This window comes from Charadrius vociferus, unplaced genomic scaffold (genome assembly GCF_000708025.1).
Source record: "Charadrius vociferus isolate BGI_N301 unplaced genomic scaffold, ASM70802v2 scaffold11, whole genome shotgun sequence".
Classification (NCBI taxonomy): Eukaryota; Metazoa; Chordata; class Aves; order Charadriiformes; family Charadriidae; genus Charadrius; species Charadrius vociferus.
Genome location: NW_009646846.1, coordinates 105,487 through 122,038, shown reverse-complemented (window position 1 = coordinate 122,038; position 16,552 = coordinate 105,487). Strand labels below are relative to the sequence as shown.

The following is a 16,552-nucleotide window of genomic DNA, read 5'->3' as shown; positions in this document are numbered from 1 at the left end:
GTATTAGCTGTTGTTTTTTTTTTACTAGGATTTCTAGGATGCTGTCAAAATGATATGCATTTGCAGAATAAAGTGATGCTGTTAGGATTTGCTTGGTGATGGCTCAAATCTGACACGCTCTCAAACTCTTGGTGTCTCCCAGCTCATATTACTACGTATTCTTCAAGTTATGATATGGTTTGATAAACTCTGCCGTCTTACTGTAGGCTTCCTATATTTCTAATGTTCATATAGAGTTTTTGAGAATTGGCATTCAGAAATTAAAACTCTATTTTTAACATGCTAGTTTTTTTTAAGGCTTTCGTTTGCCTCACAACAAATGTATGTAGTTCTTCAGAAAACCAGTTCCAGATCCTAAGTGGTACTTTTTTTAAAAAATTATCTTCAATCTGATCTTGAAAAACAGCATGACAGAATGCTTTTAAAGATATTTGCAAAAATGAGCAAATATTTACCGAAGCCTTGGCACAGAAACACACTTGCCAAAGCCTGATTACATGTTATCTTTCCCCTCTCATCAGTTTTTCTAATCTTTTTCTGCATGTTCTGTTGCATGTGTGTATTATTGTAAATGCTAGGGATTTCTCTTTTTTCTTTGGCTGCTGTTCATTTTTTAGCGAGACGAATATAAATCTCTATTTTGAAATGTTTAAAATACTTGCAGTAAAATATCCATAATCCTTAAAAACCCTGCTTGTACTTTTCAGTAACTTTATTGCCATGCATGGGGTGAGATTTTTATGTTTAGCCACAACCGGAGTTGTATGTGGCTAAATAAGATTTATGACCTTTCTCTATTATCATCATTTAAACTTTAATTGAGCACCATTTTACTCTGCCTTTCTGGAGAATGACAAGTAACAGGTTGTAGTTTTGACTGTTTTGCCCACTACAGGTGACCAACTGAGTGCCATACTGAATTCCATTCAGTCACGGCCAAATCTCCCAGCTCCTTCCATCTTTGATCAAGCTGCAAAACCTCCCTCTTCCCTAGTCCACAGTCCATTTGTGTTCGGACAGCCCCTTTCCTTCCAGCAGCCTCAGCCACAGCTTCAGAGTAAGTTTGTCAGCCTTACCTGCCTCATCAGTCCATTTCTGCAGCTTTGACATTGCTGTTCTCAGTTGCTTACCAGCTACTAATCATCCCTCAGTGCACCTTTCTGGTTTTTTTTTGTTAAGTTTTTCATGATTCAGAAGCATGTGAGGTAATGCTCCTAAAGAAGTATACTTACATTTCAATATTGACAATATTTTGCTTTTATGTGTGTTCTGCAGTGTAGATAAGTCATGAAAGTGCATTTCCAATATTTTATGCAACGCTGGGTTTATAGTTAAGGTAAATACTTCATATGGTACAAAATGTTGATAATTCTTTTAACATCAAAAATGGACTGCAGTAAATTCATAGTTACTAAATTTTCTTTCCTCCTAAATTCCTTTTTTTGTCACCTCTTCTAACTTTAGGGATGTAGCTGGAAAGTGGGAACAACTTGGCACTACTCACAAGAAAGGCTTTAGTAGTCTTCTGTTGGGTGCTCATAGGATTGGCATGGACGTGAAAGTTTGCACCTAGAGGTTGAATGGCAGTTAACCTGATTACTGATGGGAGGACAGGAAACTGTTTAGGTTTTGATTAATGACAAATAAGAGCTCAGCATTCACGACGGATAGCAAATATTGCAGTACATTCTTCCTTACATACAGAATAGGTATGGCATGGGTCAAAGGAATACTAGTCTTCTCCCATCTCCCATAAACTGTCCTACAGAAGCACCTCGGTTCTTTCTTGTGGGACCCTGTCAGTCAGTTCAGTCTCTATGTCAATGCCATCCTGGATCTATCCAGCTCAGTCTATTGAAGTGACAGTGAAGTGCTTCATTAGAATTCACTAGATTAAAATATCTAATTAACTTTATAAAGACTATCCGAAATGCTCTGTCAGTGATCTTCTGTACTTACGCTGGACTTAAACCAACATCCTAAAAGCAGAATATTCCAAAATGTACTCAGATAAAACAGCTGATTGCCAGTAGCATCAGCGAACCATCACTGAGAATTTGTCAATTGTATATTCATTCCCATCATTTTTAATTTTCTTCTCTTGTTCAGAGTAGTAAAGCCAAGAGTTTCTTATTCAGCTTTGCATCAAAAATAACCCTAATTATATTATCTCAAACTTCAGATTATTTTTTCTTTAGCATTTAGATCTGTATTGTATGAAAAGCTGTCGTCTTTTATTTGCTGTCCAGCAAGATCTTGCTTAAGGTATTTGCCAATCCAACAGATGTAGGTAAACTGTGTTCAGTAAGCTACATCCATGGTTTGTGTTTTAATAAGGATCCCCGATTCAAAAGGAAGCCTTTTTCGTCAGATAGGGGGAGCACTGGTAGTCTATGAAATAAAATCATAATGAAATTGGAAAAAATTTTCAAGTTTGTCTCCTATTTGGGATCTTAGCGTAGTACAAAATCGCAATCAATATGGTTATTTGCCCTTCCAGCTGGGCAAAAATTGTCAACCAGAACTGGTATACTGTTGCACTAACTGTGATCTGATACAAGCACTTTCTTCCAAACAGTTTATTATCTGATTTAAGATTCCATGCAAATAATGCAAATTATACATAAAGGAGAAAAACATTAACATTTTTGTTTTCACTATCAAAATTTAAGAATTATTTGGGAGAAAATTTCCTGTTTTAACTTCCTTAGTCTTTTGCGAATTTGTTAATCCTCCGTTTACAAGTTCATCCAAATTCAGAAGATTGTCAGGGAGGCCTGTAAGACTATATTCATATACTTCAGTTAATAATCAAGGAAATTATGAGGGGTATAAGACTGTCTAGATTAAACATTTTATTTTAAGCAGTTATTCTATTATTGCTATATTTCTTGAAACTTTACATATTAGAAAGTAATGGATTAATTTGCAATACAAGATTAATTAGAATAGTAAGGCATATATGCAATAAAAATATTAGGCAGAAAAGTTCTATTTAGGTTGAATTCTGCTGCGTGGTTTCTGATCTGTGTTATACCCTGATGCAGCTATAATAGAACTGTAAAATAAACTATTTTTAAGTGTGCAATTTTCATTCGTTATTTCCAAAACACTTTGTAGCCTCCTGTTATCAGACATGAAATTAAAAGTTAAATCTATTAAAAAACATATCCCAAGGCTCCATATCAAATCACTTGGATATTTGCCCTGGACATGCTTAGTTTTAGTTCAAATGATGTGCTCTGTCCTTAAGTGCTTTCTGCAGTAAAGTTAGATCTAAAAATTAAAATTTATGTTTATAGTCAATAGCTGCTATATAAAGGGACTAGTGATAGTCTAATAGTTGAAAAAAGTTGGGTGAGCCTAGATTTCCATGGCTGCAGAGATTATATACTAAATACCGGTCTTGATGGAAAGTCTTACATTTTCTGTTCTTCCTCAGATACCTGTCCTCCTGGGGAGAAATTTTATTTGGAAGCATGAGTCTGAGGAAAGTTAGGGTCATGCCAAATGTCCTCTCAAGTTATTTCCTTAATTTAGATTTTTATAATAGGAAGAAAAATGTTGGTCCGATTGTAAAACATACTCTGTGCCGGTGATAGATTGTAGTTTTTGTTTAGCAGAGTTTGCAACTAGCTGTTCTTTCTGAGGAATGCTTTCTGTGCTTGGGATTTGGTTTGGTTTCCAAATTCATTTGAGGAGGGAAACAGCTTGTCACAACTTCTATCTTCAGATACAGTGTCTGGTTATTTTTCTGCGGAATGACTACAGTTTTGGACAACCACTTCCTCAGATATAATGCTTAAAAAGATGAGAAGAGTCTCTGTTATTCTTTTTACATCATAAATAAGTAAACTAACAAGAGTCCTGTGTGTTTTGTCAAAGAACTTGTTACAGAAGGGATAACATAAAAAAAGAAAGGGGAACTGTGTCACTCAGTTTTATGTTATTTGCTAGAACTCTGTGAAGGGCTGATTGTTTTGTCCTACTGAATTCCTTTGCAAATTTTCATGCATGGTCACACACAGGAAAAAAAGCTGAGAGATTGTTTTCTTTTTCACAGGGACAGACAAAATTGAGATGCTCTTGTCATGTATTTAATTCCTTGACAGTCTTTTATTCAGTTAAAAGTCCAAAAAAGCTGTAAGAGATGGCATAACCTTCCTGGAGTTCAGGAACAGCTGTATTGACTTGGAATCTTAGCAAGGATTTTTTTTCCAGAAAGAGCATAAGTTTCTGTATGTTTCTTCCTTAATTATTTCAACAAAACAGTCTGTAATTACTCCAGCCTGTGTATGCTTGCTTCTGAGAAGTTTGTAAGATCATCATTAACGGATTTGCTCAGGACTGCAACCTCCCATAGCTGCAAGATTATTACTGGTTGCTTGATTAATTTGTCCTTGAACTTTGTGAAGGGCACAGAAGACTCAAATTTCTGCTTGAATTCTGAGCATAGGTGAAGCGTGGAAACCTAGAGCATCAAGGAAGATCTCATTTCTCAACCTTCAGCACTGTGTGCTGGATCATAAAACTCCTTAGATGTGACAAGTCAGGCAAACGGGATCTTGCCGGGCATCAGTTATCAAAATTTCACAATTGGCTGTTGAACTCGGAACTTGGGGAGGGAAGTGTGAGACACCGCAGCCACCAACATTAGACCTTTATGCTGTGTTTCCTCACATCTGAGTTGCTATTGCAAATGAAGAACGGCTTTATAGGCTGAAGAGGCTTTGGACCCACGTTATTAGCCTCATTTGTCACATTCTCCCTCTCCCGCTGCAGCCCTGTCAGCTCCCTGAGCAACTGCGCAGCACAGCTACTGCTTCCCGACTCATCTCAGTCTGGGCAGAAGCTGCAGTGCTGAGATGCTGTTCAATACATTCATAGTGTCCTGTCAGGCTGCTTCCTGCCAATCTATGCATACGGTCCCACAGCATATGATCAGCCCCTACCATTTGTGTCAGGAGTTTCTTGGCCCTTTAGTATTGTGCTACCACTTTCATTTTGTTCCCTTCCTTTCTAGGTGCTAGTTACAGAGCATTTAGAACTGCTGACTTTGCCTGCAGTGCTCCTATCACTGTTTCCTAAACTGTGGAGACCAGTTTAAGAAAACACAAAAGACCAGCACACACGTGGAGCATGTAACCCTTCTCAGTAGCGTTTCAGTAAAATGAAGGGAGAGAATATTCTTAACCAAGCACGCTGATCTCTTCCATATGGTGTTGAAATGACTTGTCACACGAAGCAGCCAGAGATTATTGGTTTAACTGTTTTTTCAGATGCTGCGTGTTGCCAAAGCATCATTCCTGAAAATTTGAGCTAGTAAGTTAAACGGTTTCATGCCCTAGGCTTTACAGATTTGATAATTAAAGATATGTGCCAAGCATATGTTTGTCCAGGTCAACCCAAAACCATCCCTGGGGGACTGGTATGGTAAAGTTTGGAGAAAGAGCATAAATTATGTCAAGCTTTACTTTAGAGATAAATTTGTCTTATCACATCTTCAAAAATTGTAGTTATGGATTATAAAATTATAGAATCATTTTTATCTACCCTGCTAGCACAAGAACACTTCTTTCAATTAATAACCCTAACTGGCTCAAGTGTTGGTGCTCCAAACCCTACCTTTGCGTAAAGGATGTTGCTAATGTTTCTCTAATGATGCTGTGTTTCAGCTTTTGCTTTCATTCACTCACTCATTCCCCTCCTATAACAGTACCTAATACTTCTCTCCCTCTTTAATATTTAATATTCAAATGTTTGTTGACTTCAGTATATTCTTTTACTCACAAAAAAAAAAAAAAGTCTTTGTCCAGCTGTTACTATGGCATTTGGTGTTTTCAGGATGCAAAAAAAAAATACATTGATTGCAGTGCTTGAGGAAGTTCAGCTAACAGCTGTATTGTAGTTTCCATGTCAGTAACAGCAAGCGAAAGAGGAATGCATTCTTTTTGAAGAGGCATCCATTGCTTAGGCAAAAGGGCAAAAGCAGGTCAGTGGTTTTCTTCATCATCATGCAGAAAAGCAGTGGCATTTCGGAGGAAACGTCAACTTATCTCCACTCTTCCAGAGGCATTTTACCGGTTTGTTTTAGAGTTCGTTTAAAAAAGACAAACGTGGGCCAGTTGGTGGTGCGTCATGCCTCCTGGATGGGTTTACCAGCGTTTCCTCAGAGGAATAAGGCATGGCTGTTAGAAGACTGCATCCTGCTTTTGGGATTGAACTGCCTCTTATGTCTCTATATTGGGTAGCTTTTCAAGCTAGTTCCATCTTGAAGTAAAGAGTGTGACTAAAGATACCCTGTCACAGTTGAATGTGATATGAGACAGACCTCGCCTACCTTATATTTCAAGTCTTTGTAGTCTTTGAGGGTGATTAAAAAAGAATCCTGACCAAAAAGAAGGAATCCTGACCGAAAAACTGGTCCCTGTGGCTGATTGGTTATCCCAGATAGAAATTGTTTGCCAAGGCAGCAAGGAGATTATGTGGGAATCTCATTCTCTTCGACCCACAGTCCCCTTGAAATGATTGAGAAGTATTACATTGTTGAAAATAAACTAGATGGCAACATTTTAAAATGTAAGTATTCTCGAACCTAGAATGAAAGAATGAAGTGTAAATATGCATTCATGACAGTGGATTTAGTAAAAATTGTCATTTAATTATTCACAGAGTGGAATGCTAGTGTATCAAATATGGTTGGACTCGATCTTAAAGGTCCTTTCCAACCTAGACAATTCTGTGATTCTATGAAATTTTAGGGTTGCCTCTGTGGCTACTTTGTGCTCTTAATGTGTTTTTCTGCATTTTACCTTTAAAAATTGGTGGAGTGACGTCTTGTTATTCAGAAGCTCTATAGTTAGTGTTGGATCTCTCCAGATCATTTGTAGGCATCAAAATAGGTAATCGTGTTCTTAAATCTATGCTAACATTGGACTGAGAAAATAGGGATTATTTTCTTGTTTTGAAAAATGAAATTCATACTTCAAATGTGTGAACACCTTCTCATTGTAGAGTCTACAGCTATAGCTCATTGCGTAAGACAGGGGTTTTAATATATTAATGTGTACAAGATAGTAACTGTAGTACCAGACAAAAAGATGTCTTAAGCAGTGCAGGAATTGAAATATCTTACTTTCAATACACTTACCTTATTCCATTTGTAAAAAAGGGTATCTCTAAGATACTCTGTAGAGTATCTTCTAACATAAAAATTCTCTTTAAAATTATTAATGCAGTAAGAATTTGACTTTTTTTTTTTTTTCTCTAAAGGAAGGAATAAGAATTGGAATTAGAATTAAAAACATTATAGGAAAGTAGAACGATAGACTTGAAACTAAAAGTCCCTGCTGTTATCTCACTCCAGGTTTCATTTGGAGCTGTACCTCTAACAGATTTGGTGTTGTTAGACATTCTACTGAAATTATTTTGGATTATATCAGAATTTAACTTTGTTAATTTTGCCTTAAGAAAAAAAAAAAATTAAGGGTTGATACAGATTTGTTTATATGTCTATACTGTTTGATAGAAACTCTTCTGCTGGTAGTCGTGTCTCTTGATAGTATTGAGAAACTACAGTTCACATTACATATGTGAAGTTTTTCAAAATGTTACATTGATGAGGTGTGTTCAGATTTGAAAACAAATAGTTTTGGTGGGTTTAATATATTTTTCTTCATTCTTCCTAGTGATTAGTGAGACTTTCCAACATAAGCGTCTAGAAGTTCTCTAATTTTCTCAAAAGAATATGAGAATTGGTCATCTAGATGGCCAAATTCAATTTCCTGAATTTACAGATTAGAAGTTGATATTTCAAACCAGAGTTTAGTTCAAAACTCAATACTGCTGGATTTTATAAAAAACCATAAATCTCATTGGCTAGTCTACACATACTGTGTTTTTAGATCCTAGAAACTAATACTAAAAATCACAGAAGATCTTTTATTCTTTTAAGATTTAGATCAGGAAAAACATTTTGAAGTAACTGTTTCTCACTTCAAGCTAACGTAGGAGTCTAAACAATGAATTCAGAATAAAGGAGATGCATATCATTTGAAATGCTTGTTTTTATCTTTACTGCTTTTTCCATTGAATCTGTGCTGCTTCTGTGCAACTGTTTTCCACTGTAGAAACTCCATCCTGCTGCCTTGCTTCTCGTGAGCGTATTTACAAAACTAGTGATGTAGCTGGGCCTGCCTCTGCTATTTCATCTCTCTCTCACAAACTGAAGGGTGGGTATGCATGCCAACATAGCAAGGTTATTCAGATTTTTACATTCAAAATGTTTTTTGGGTTTTTTTCCTTCCATTCATTTTCATTTCATTCACTTAATAAAATATTGTTTTGAAAGTAAACATTCAAGTTTGGTATTCGCTGGGAGCTTGTTTGATATAACCATTCAGTGTTGCCTTCCTGAGTTGCAGCAACCTTGTGGTACGTGATCTAGCTATCTCTTTCTGCGTTGTAAACAGAAAGGTGACTGTTAATCTAATCTAACAACATCTTTTTTCAAACAATAGATAAATGAAATATGGAAGAAGAAAGGGGAAAAATATATGGTTTTTTTTGCTTGTTTACAGATAAAGCAGTTTGCTAGATGATTATGCAGTTTTTATTTTGGGGGATTATTTTTTTTTTGGCTGATAGTCTAGAATGCTAATTTACCTGTATATGTTCAAGTCCAAACCTTTCCTTTTAAAAAAAACATAAGTTTGGGGGTTTTTTATTGCTGGAAGCTACTGTTAAGCTATGCCTTTCATAAGCAGTTTTGTTCTAGAATGTTTTTCTACTTCATATTCACTAGTCATGCATGTGTTTTGAATTTGCTACTTTGCTGAATGGTTTGCAGTGTTTTATGTCCTCTTAGAAGACTATTGTTGTCTTTTCACTATTTTTCCTTTATGAGGAATTCTGTAAAAGGTTCTATCTAGAGTATTTTCTCATCTGGCAGACCTTAAATTCATCTTTTCATTTGTTTCTGGGAAAAGCATGTATTAAAGTAATTATAATTAGGTTTCTGAATTCATATATCACAAAGTAGATATCTCAAAATAGCTCATCAGTAGAATTGGTGAATAACTGAGCTGACATGAGCAAAACGCTTGGACTGATATTTAAGAAACTCATTCTTTTTTCTTTTAGCAAGAACAATCATTTTATAAACGATGATGTACCATGCTATTTCTTCTCTTCCTCTTCCTTCTCCTTGCACCCCCCCCCCCCCCCCCCTATAGATAGAACTTGTAAGAAAAAAGAATAACGACAGAGAAGTATGAGCTCCTACCATGTCCTATGTCCTGGGAAGCCAGGAGAGTACCCTAACTTTCAAGCTTGTTAAGTACTCTAATATAGGTGTCCTTCACTTTTTCCTGTTGCTGTTTGTTTTATTATAAGCTACTTAAATATGGAGGTGCCAAAATAGAAATAATTGTTTTGTAGCCTGAAGAAACATCTGGGTTGCTAGACACTGCTCCAAGAAAAACATTTGGTTTTGTATTGTGAGATCCAATAGTAGGAAAATTTGAGATCACTCTGTGCTTCTATATATTTTCTAGCATAGGGATAAGACTTCATGATTGAGAACTGGAAGAACAGTTGATTCAGATCCCGTAATGCAGAAGGAAGTAAACACAGATTTCCCACCTTCTAAGTAAATACTGAAGGCACTGGATAAAAGATGACTGCCTGTCCTCTCTGTTCCCGTTAGAAATTAAGGTCCAAATTTGCAAATATTCTGTGATTAATTCAAACTTTTTTTTTTCTACCAAATAGTCATTTCCCAAAAAATGTGCCCAAATGAGTGGAAATAACCTTTTAGTGTCTGGAATAATAAAATCATCCAAAGTACTATGACCTAATTCTACGAGCTTTACTAGAGAAACTTCTTCACGTTTAACTAATGAAAACCCATTCAAATCAGAAGGACTTAACTATACATTCAAGAATTTGCAGTGTAATGCGTTGTGGAGACACAGTTGTATTTAATTCACAACTGCTGCATTGCCGTTAATTTCAACATTGCTTGTTTGAATTTTCAAAATACAATTCTACAAGAGAGACTTGTGTTCACAGAATTATTAGAAGCGGATTGCTTTAATGAGCTACTTACTTGCATATAGTTGTTTTGTCTGTATTTATATTAAGCTACCCATAGTTTTTATAGTTCTGTAGATGTGTGTACAAAGTCAATGTGTGTAGGTACAATAAATCAGTGAATCAAAATAAGAGGGCATCGTAGTCCAGAGTTGGTGGTTTAACTTAGTGGTTGAAAAAGGTGGGGTTTTTTTTTAAGCAGCTTGTGTTCTGGTAGTAGAACATTGATAGTTTGTGGTCTTAGAAAGGTGGATACCTCAGATTATCAATGTGAATCATTTTAAGCATGTTTGTAAGCCTCTTACCCAATTTGTCTTATAGTTGTATTTACTTCCTATGTTTCCTGACATTTGAGCGTTAAAGAAAATAAATACAATTGACCTTTCTACAAGTCTGTTGTTACAGTCAGGCCAACACACATAGACATAATAAATAAAGAATCCCTGGTTTCTGTTGCGACTGCAGTAAACTTAGTTCACTTCTGGCATTTTAACTAAGGTTGTAAATTGTGCGTCCTTTACTAGTGTTCTGTGGAACTAATGAACCGTGCCTTTTGATACCTCCATAGTAGTGTTTTCTCGGTAAATATTTCCTAACACTTGTTTATATGTATCTTTGGGAGAAGAAATATATTGAAAATATTCTAGTGGGAAAAAATCCCTTCATATTTTCTTTCATCTTGATGTGAACAGAAGCATGTTTTTGATTGTTATCTTGTGTTCAGGTCTTTAATCCTTGTTTTCTATTATTAAAGGTATCACTGTCAACATATAATAATTTAATTATAAAATATCCTATGCAGGTGACCGAATGAATTTCACAGGAGCTGCTAGACCTATTTCTCCAGCAGGAAAATCAGACATGTCATCAAAACACAGAGCTGACAGCAGGTCACCCAAGCTTGATGTGCGAATGAATAGAGCTGCTGCTGACCAGAAGAAACCTAGGAATACAGAAGGCTTATCTGCCAGTGAGTCTCTTATGCTGAAATCAGATGCTGCAAAATTGCGGTCAGACTCTCACAGCAGGTCTTTGTCTCCAAATCATAACACTTTGCAAACACTAAAAACTGATGGAAGAACAACTACTGGTCTGAGAGCTGAATCTCCAGGGCCAGGAACCCGGTCGTCTTCTCCAAAGACAAAGACACTTACAGCTGTTAGATCTGGTGCTAGTTCTCCACGATCTTCATCACCCCATGACAAAACTCTACCTCAGAAACCTTCATCCCCTGTAAAAACAAAGCTTGATCCTCCTCGAGAACGCTCCAAATCAGATTCTTACACATTAGATCCAGACACCCTTCGCAAAAAGAAGGTACCGCTAACAGAACCCTTAAGGGGGAGATCCACTTCACCCAAACCAAAAATTATTGCAAAAGATGGAAAACCTGTTACAGAAACTGAAAATAGAGCTCCTTCCCCTCATGTCGTACAAGAAAATCTTCACAGTGAGGTAGTTGAAGTATGTACTTCAAGTACTTTAAAGACTAACAGCATTACAGATAGCACCTGTGAAGACAACACAGAATTCAGAAGTCTGGACGATGGTTCTAATAAAGTTCATTTCAGTATAGGAAAAGCACCACTGAAAGATGAGCAAGACATGAGAGCATCTCCCAAAGTGAGCCGTAAGTGTGCTGGTAGGCACACAAGACCCAAAAAGGAGAAATCCAGCTTCCTTTTCAAAGGAGATGGTTCCAAGCCTGTAGAGCCTGCCAAGCAAGCAATGTCACCCTCCGTTGCAGAATGTGCTAGAGCTGTATTTGCGGCGTTTCTTTGGCATGAAGGAATAGTTCATGATGCGATGGCGTGTTCATCTTTTTTGAAGTTTAATCCAGAACTATCTAAAGAGCACGCACCAATACGAAGCAGTCTTACTCAACAACCTGCAGAGGAAAAAGAAACCAAGTTGAAAAATAGACATTCACTGGAAATATCATCTGCTCTTAACATGTTCAACATCTCACCTCATGGACCAGATATATCTAAAATGGGTAGCATCAATAAAAACAAAGTCCTCTCCATGTTAAAGGAACCACCTCTGCATGAAAAGTGTGAGGATGGAAAAACTGAAACTACCTCCTTTGAAACATCCAGTCATCACACAATGAAATCTAAGTCTCCTCTTCCATTAACGCTGCAGCACTTGGTAGCTTTCTGGGAAGATATTTCTTTAGCGACTATTAAAGCAGCTTCCCAAAACATGATTTTTCCAAGTCCTGGTTCTTGCGCAGTGTTAAAGAAGAAGGAAAGTGACAAAGATAACAAGAAAACCAAAAAAGAGAAAAAGAAAAAAGAAAAGGTTGAGACTAGGCCAAGGGGAAATCTTTTTGGTGAGATGGCTCAGCTTGCAGTGGGAGGACCTGAAAAAGACACCATCTGTGAGTTGTGTGGAGAATCCCATCCATATCCAGTGACTTACCACATGAGACAAGCTCATCCAGGTAAGATTACGTATTTTTTAATTCCCTTGTCAATCTGTTAAATACATTGCACACAGATATTTTGGTATTAGTTACTGTTATGAAAGTGTGTCAGACTGTCTTGTCTAACGTTGTAACACAGTTGACTGTATAAGCTAAATTAAAACTTACACATGCTTATTTACAAATTATTTACACATCTGTGTATGTAACTTTAAGTAGTTATGGGTCTGAGCTTTAAAGATGGTGATGCAAGTTGTTGGAAACAAGGCCAAAATAATGAACTGACTTAACAGTAGCTCTTCAGAAACATACCAGTTGTTACTCTTCAGGACTTGAAACTCTGCTGAGAAAATATGAAATAAAAAGTATGACATTGGTTAATTAGAGTTTCTGTGTTGTCAGAAGTCTTCTATTACTATTCAACTGTGAATAGGAGAAAGATTTAATTTATCTGTTGTCAGCACTGGGTATCAGTGGCATAATTCTTTGGTTTAAATCCATCTTGAGTCTCTAGACAATTTGTATTGTAAAATACAATGCGAGTCTGCTATTTTGTCTCTGGGTCACTGAATTTTTTTCAGGAGTTTGTTTAATTTTAGGAAAATGAGGTAAACCAGTGCTAGCTAGGCATTAGCTGAGTTCAAAAGATACATAAGTTGTGTTTTCTTTAGAAAAGGGATCACGAATAGAAGGGATTAGCTACAATATACCTAGTAATAAGTAGCCTTGTTAAAGACAAAATTATTTCTGTGTTTTCTAGCTTGTAAACATAACTAAGTATTTTTCCAGTTAGTGAAGTTCAGGCTGATATTGTATGGGCTCATTTTAGTACTGTATGCAAAGTTAAAGCAGAATTAAGGAACGTTATTATTCAGAAATTATCAATGCCCTGAATCTTTCTGAGAAACAGTAATCATCAAAGGAATGCAGTTCATTCTCTTTTAAGCTTTGTTAAACGGGGGGGTTCTGTTTGTTAAATTATAGATAATGTTGGCTAACATGTAATACTGACTTTACCATCACTTAGCTGTCTGAACAGGGAGCTGTTGATGCTTTGGACAAGCTCATAGTAAAAACCTGAGAACTATAGTGTGTGTGGATTCTTTGGACAGTGGTGGGACACATGGACATGCATCTTGGTTTTTAATCAGTTCAGAGATAGAGAAAAGAAGAAAATGAGGCCAGAAAAAAAAGCATCTTTCTTTCCCCTCTCGATCTCTCTTTCACAGTAATAAATATTATATTAATACTCCTTCTTTTGAAATAACTGGTTTTTTTCATCTTTTTCCCCCGATGTAGGTTGTGGCCGTTATGCTGGTGGCCAAGGTTATAATAGCATCGGGCATTTTTGTGGAGGATGGGCTGGTAATTGTGGTGATGGTGGTATTGGAGGAAGCACTTGGTATTTGGTTTGTGACCGATGCAGAGAAAAATACCTCCGTGAAAAGCAAGCAGCAGCAAGAGAGAAGGTATTTTTATCTTTTCCTCATATGTTTAGCTCTCTATCTGTGTAATAATACTGTGTTCTCAACTTGAAAATAAGATAGGGCCAGTTTAAAAATTTGGCACTTCAGAATTTTGGAAGGTTTTGGAATATCCACTTATGTCATTGATAGCTTTAAAACAGTAAGATAAAACTTTGCTGATTAATTCTGACCAGATTTCTTCCAACCAGATTTCTTCCCTTTAGACAGTAGTGTTTTCAAATTTTTAAGATAATTCTCTTTTTTATCCCAATACAACTGCAGTATTGAATGTAGTACCTATTTTGTTGAAGTATGTGTCAATTTATTTAACTTTGAATTCTGTTTTGTTTACTGAAATATGAGTACTGTTTTAACTTGATATGTTTCTAGTTTCTTTAATCATCTTACTCATCCAGATCATTAGATACAAATGCCAAACATTGGGTAAACTAGAGCAATTTTTAATGGAAATAGTATGAAAGGTATTCTTCTTGTGTTGGTCTTCCATGACCAATTTCAAACTCGTGCTTAAAGTATACAAATACATTGAGGTTTTAAGATAAACAGAACAATGTTAATTTACCTTTATGTTTGAAACTAAATTTGTTAAAACATTTTGCACACAAAATTCACCCTGAGGCAAACATCAAAACTTTCAGCTGTTTATTAAAAGTTTGCAAAGTTACGAAAATAACAGAAGTGCCATTTTGCAAAACAAAACATTTTATAACAGGAAGAATCAAGCAACTTTAGTATAAGTGACATTGTCAGCTCTTGCTATGATGAAGTATAATTTAAATATACCTTTTTAAAATTTCTTTAGATTAAACAATCTAGGAGAAAACCAATGCAAGTTAAGACTCCTCGTGCCTTGCCAACTATGGAAGCTCATCAAGTGATTAAAGCCAATGCACTGTATTTACTGTCGCTGAGTAGCGCTGCTGAGCCCAGTATCCTGTGCTATCACCCTACAAAGGCATTCCAATCTCAACTTCCCAGTGTCAAAGAAGGAATTTCTGAAGACTTTCCCATTAAAATGCCATGTCTCTATCTACAGACTTTAGCAAGGTAATTAAAGGAAGTTTATAAATACTGATTTTAATACTCATCTATTTATAGTGTTGGATAAAAATGTGTGTATAAACTAAACTAAAACTTACATAGAAAAATGTTTTCCTAGTTCTTTATGATATTTGTTCGTCTTTCTGTTCTGTTTCCCTGATGTTGTTCAATTTCTTAGACTGTATTTACTCCAAGCATCAAATATACCCGGAGTAGCTTTTGGATGCTAAATATTTTTTAACAAGACTTTAGTTCCTGTCCAAAGAACTTAGAATTTCCTGAAAAGTTTCACTTACTGCATTAGTAACAGACATATATGCTACTTTTCTCTCTTCACAGTTAAAAATAGTAAGAAGGAAACCAGAGGACCTGTGCTTACTTGGTATTTCAAAGCAGATTTCACTGTAGTGTCTCACGCTTATGATGGATAGACATTTGGGCCTAAAATACATAATGGAAATACCTAGTGAAAATATTGAAAGATAGCAAAGGGTGATCCCCACTCTCTGTTGGTTGAAAATGCCATATATTTTCCACTAACACTTGTAAGTCACAACCAGCTTAAATGTATTAGATGAGGAGTAAATGAATAGTGTTGGCTGCCTAAGTATATTGGCAAAGGACTTTTGTCTATGTGTGTGTTTCAGGAACTTGTAATCCTTAATTCTAATTTTAAAATCTCATTTGATGTAGGCATCATCACGAAAATTTTGTTGGGTACCAGGATGACAACCTCTTTCAGGATGAGATGAGGTACCTGCGCTCAACATCGGTACCTGCACCGTACATCTCGGTTACTCCTGATGCAAGCCCTAATGTCTTTGAAGAGCCAGAGAGTAACATGAAATCTATGCCCCCAAGGTACTTCCTTGTAATTCTAAGTACTACATACAAATGCTAAAGCGTTAGCATAACACCTTTTTTTTTTTTTTTTTTTAAGAAAAAGGAAAACTTTGCTGTAGTTAATTATCTAAAGTATCAGATCAGCCCAGATCAATCTCTGAAATAGCAGCAAAAAAGCCAAAATCTTATGAAGATGTAGTTAGAAAAATATCTTCAGTGAATCATAGCATATCAAGTATATTTTCAACCTCTAGCAATGCAAGTTTGCAAATCGGATTTGAGATTTTTAACTGTGATGCAAACTAATTGCTTCTCTCTAGAAAGGTCTTGGTTTTACAACCTCAATATGAAAAAAGTCTGTTCAGAAATTGATAAGGACTCCAAGCATACCTCAGGGAAAATTTATCCACAGTCCTTACATCAGGCCTGCTTATTTCCCCATAGAGACAAATAGAATTTTTCCAGAATCTCCAGAATTGCAGAACTGAAGAAGTGATCTAAAGAGCAAGGTCCAAGCTGTTGCGAACTCCTTGAAAATGTAGCCTTTTTTTCCCTGTGTTTCTATTCGTTAAGACAACTGACTAGTGCAGATTAATGGCCTTTTCAGAGGAAGTAGCAGTTATCCTCCTTTCAGGATTTCATTCTGAAGAGAAGTTTCAGC

At 36.2% G+C, this 16,552-nt stretch overlaps 1 protein-coding gene across 1 annotated transcript in view; it reads left to right on the top strand.

Annotated features, from left to right (window-relative positions):
• MYCBP2 (MYC binding protein 2, E3 ubiquitin protein ligase) overlaps nucleotides 1-16,552 on the top strand; it is a 192,288-nt gene that overhangs the window by 139,931 nt on the left and 35,805 nt on the right. Inside the window, 5 exon segments of the mRNA XM_009894032.1 lie at nucleotides 896-1,057; nucleotides 10,895-12,538; nucleotides 13,820-13,989; nucleotides 14,810-15,054; nucleotides 15,742-15,909. Of these exon segments, the coding sequence (XP_009892334.1) occupies nucleotides 896-1,057; nucleotides 10,895-12,538; nucleotides 13,820-13,989; nucleotides 14,810-15,054; nucleotides 15,742-15,909 (2,389 nt within the window).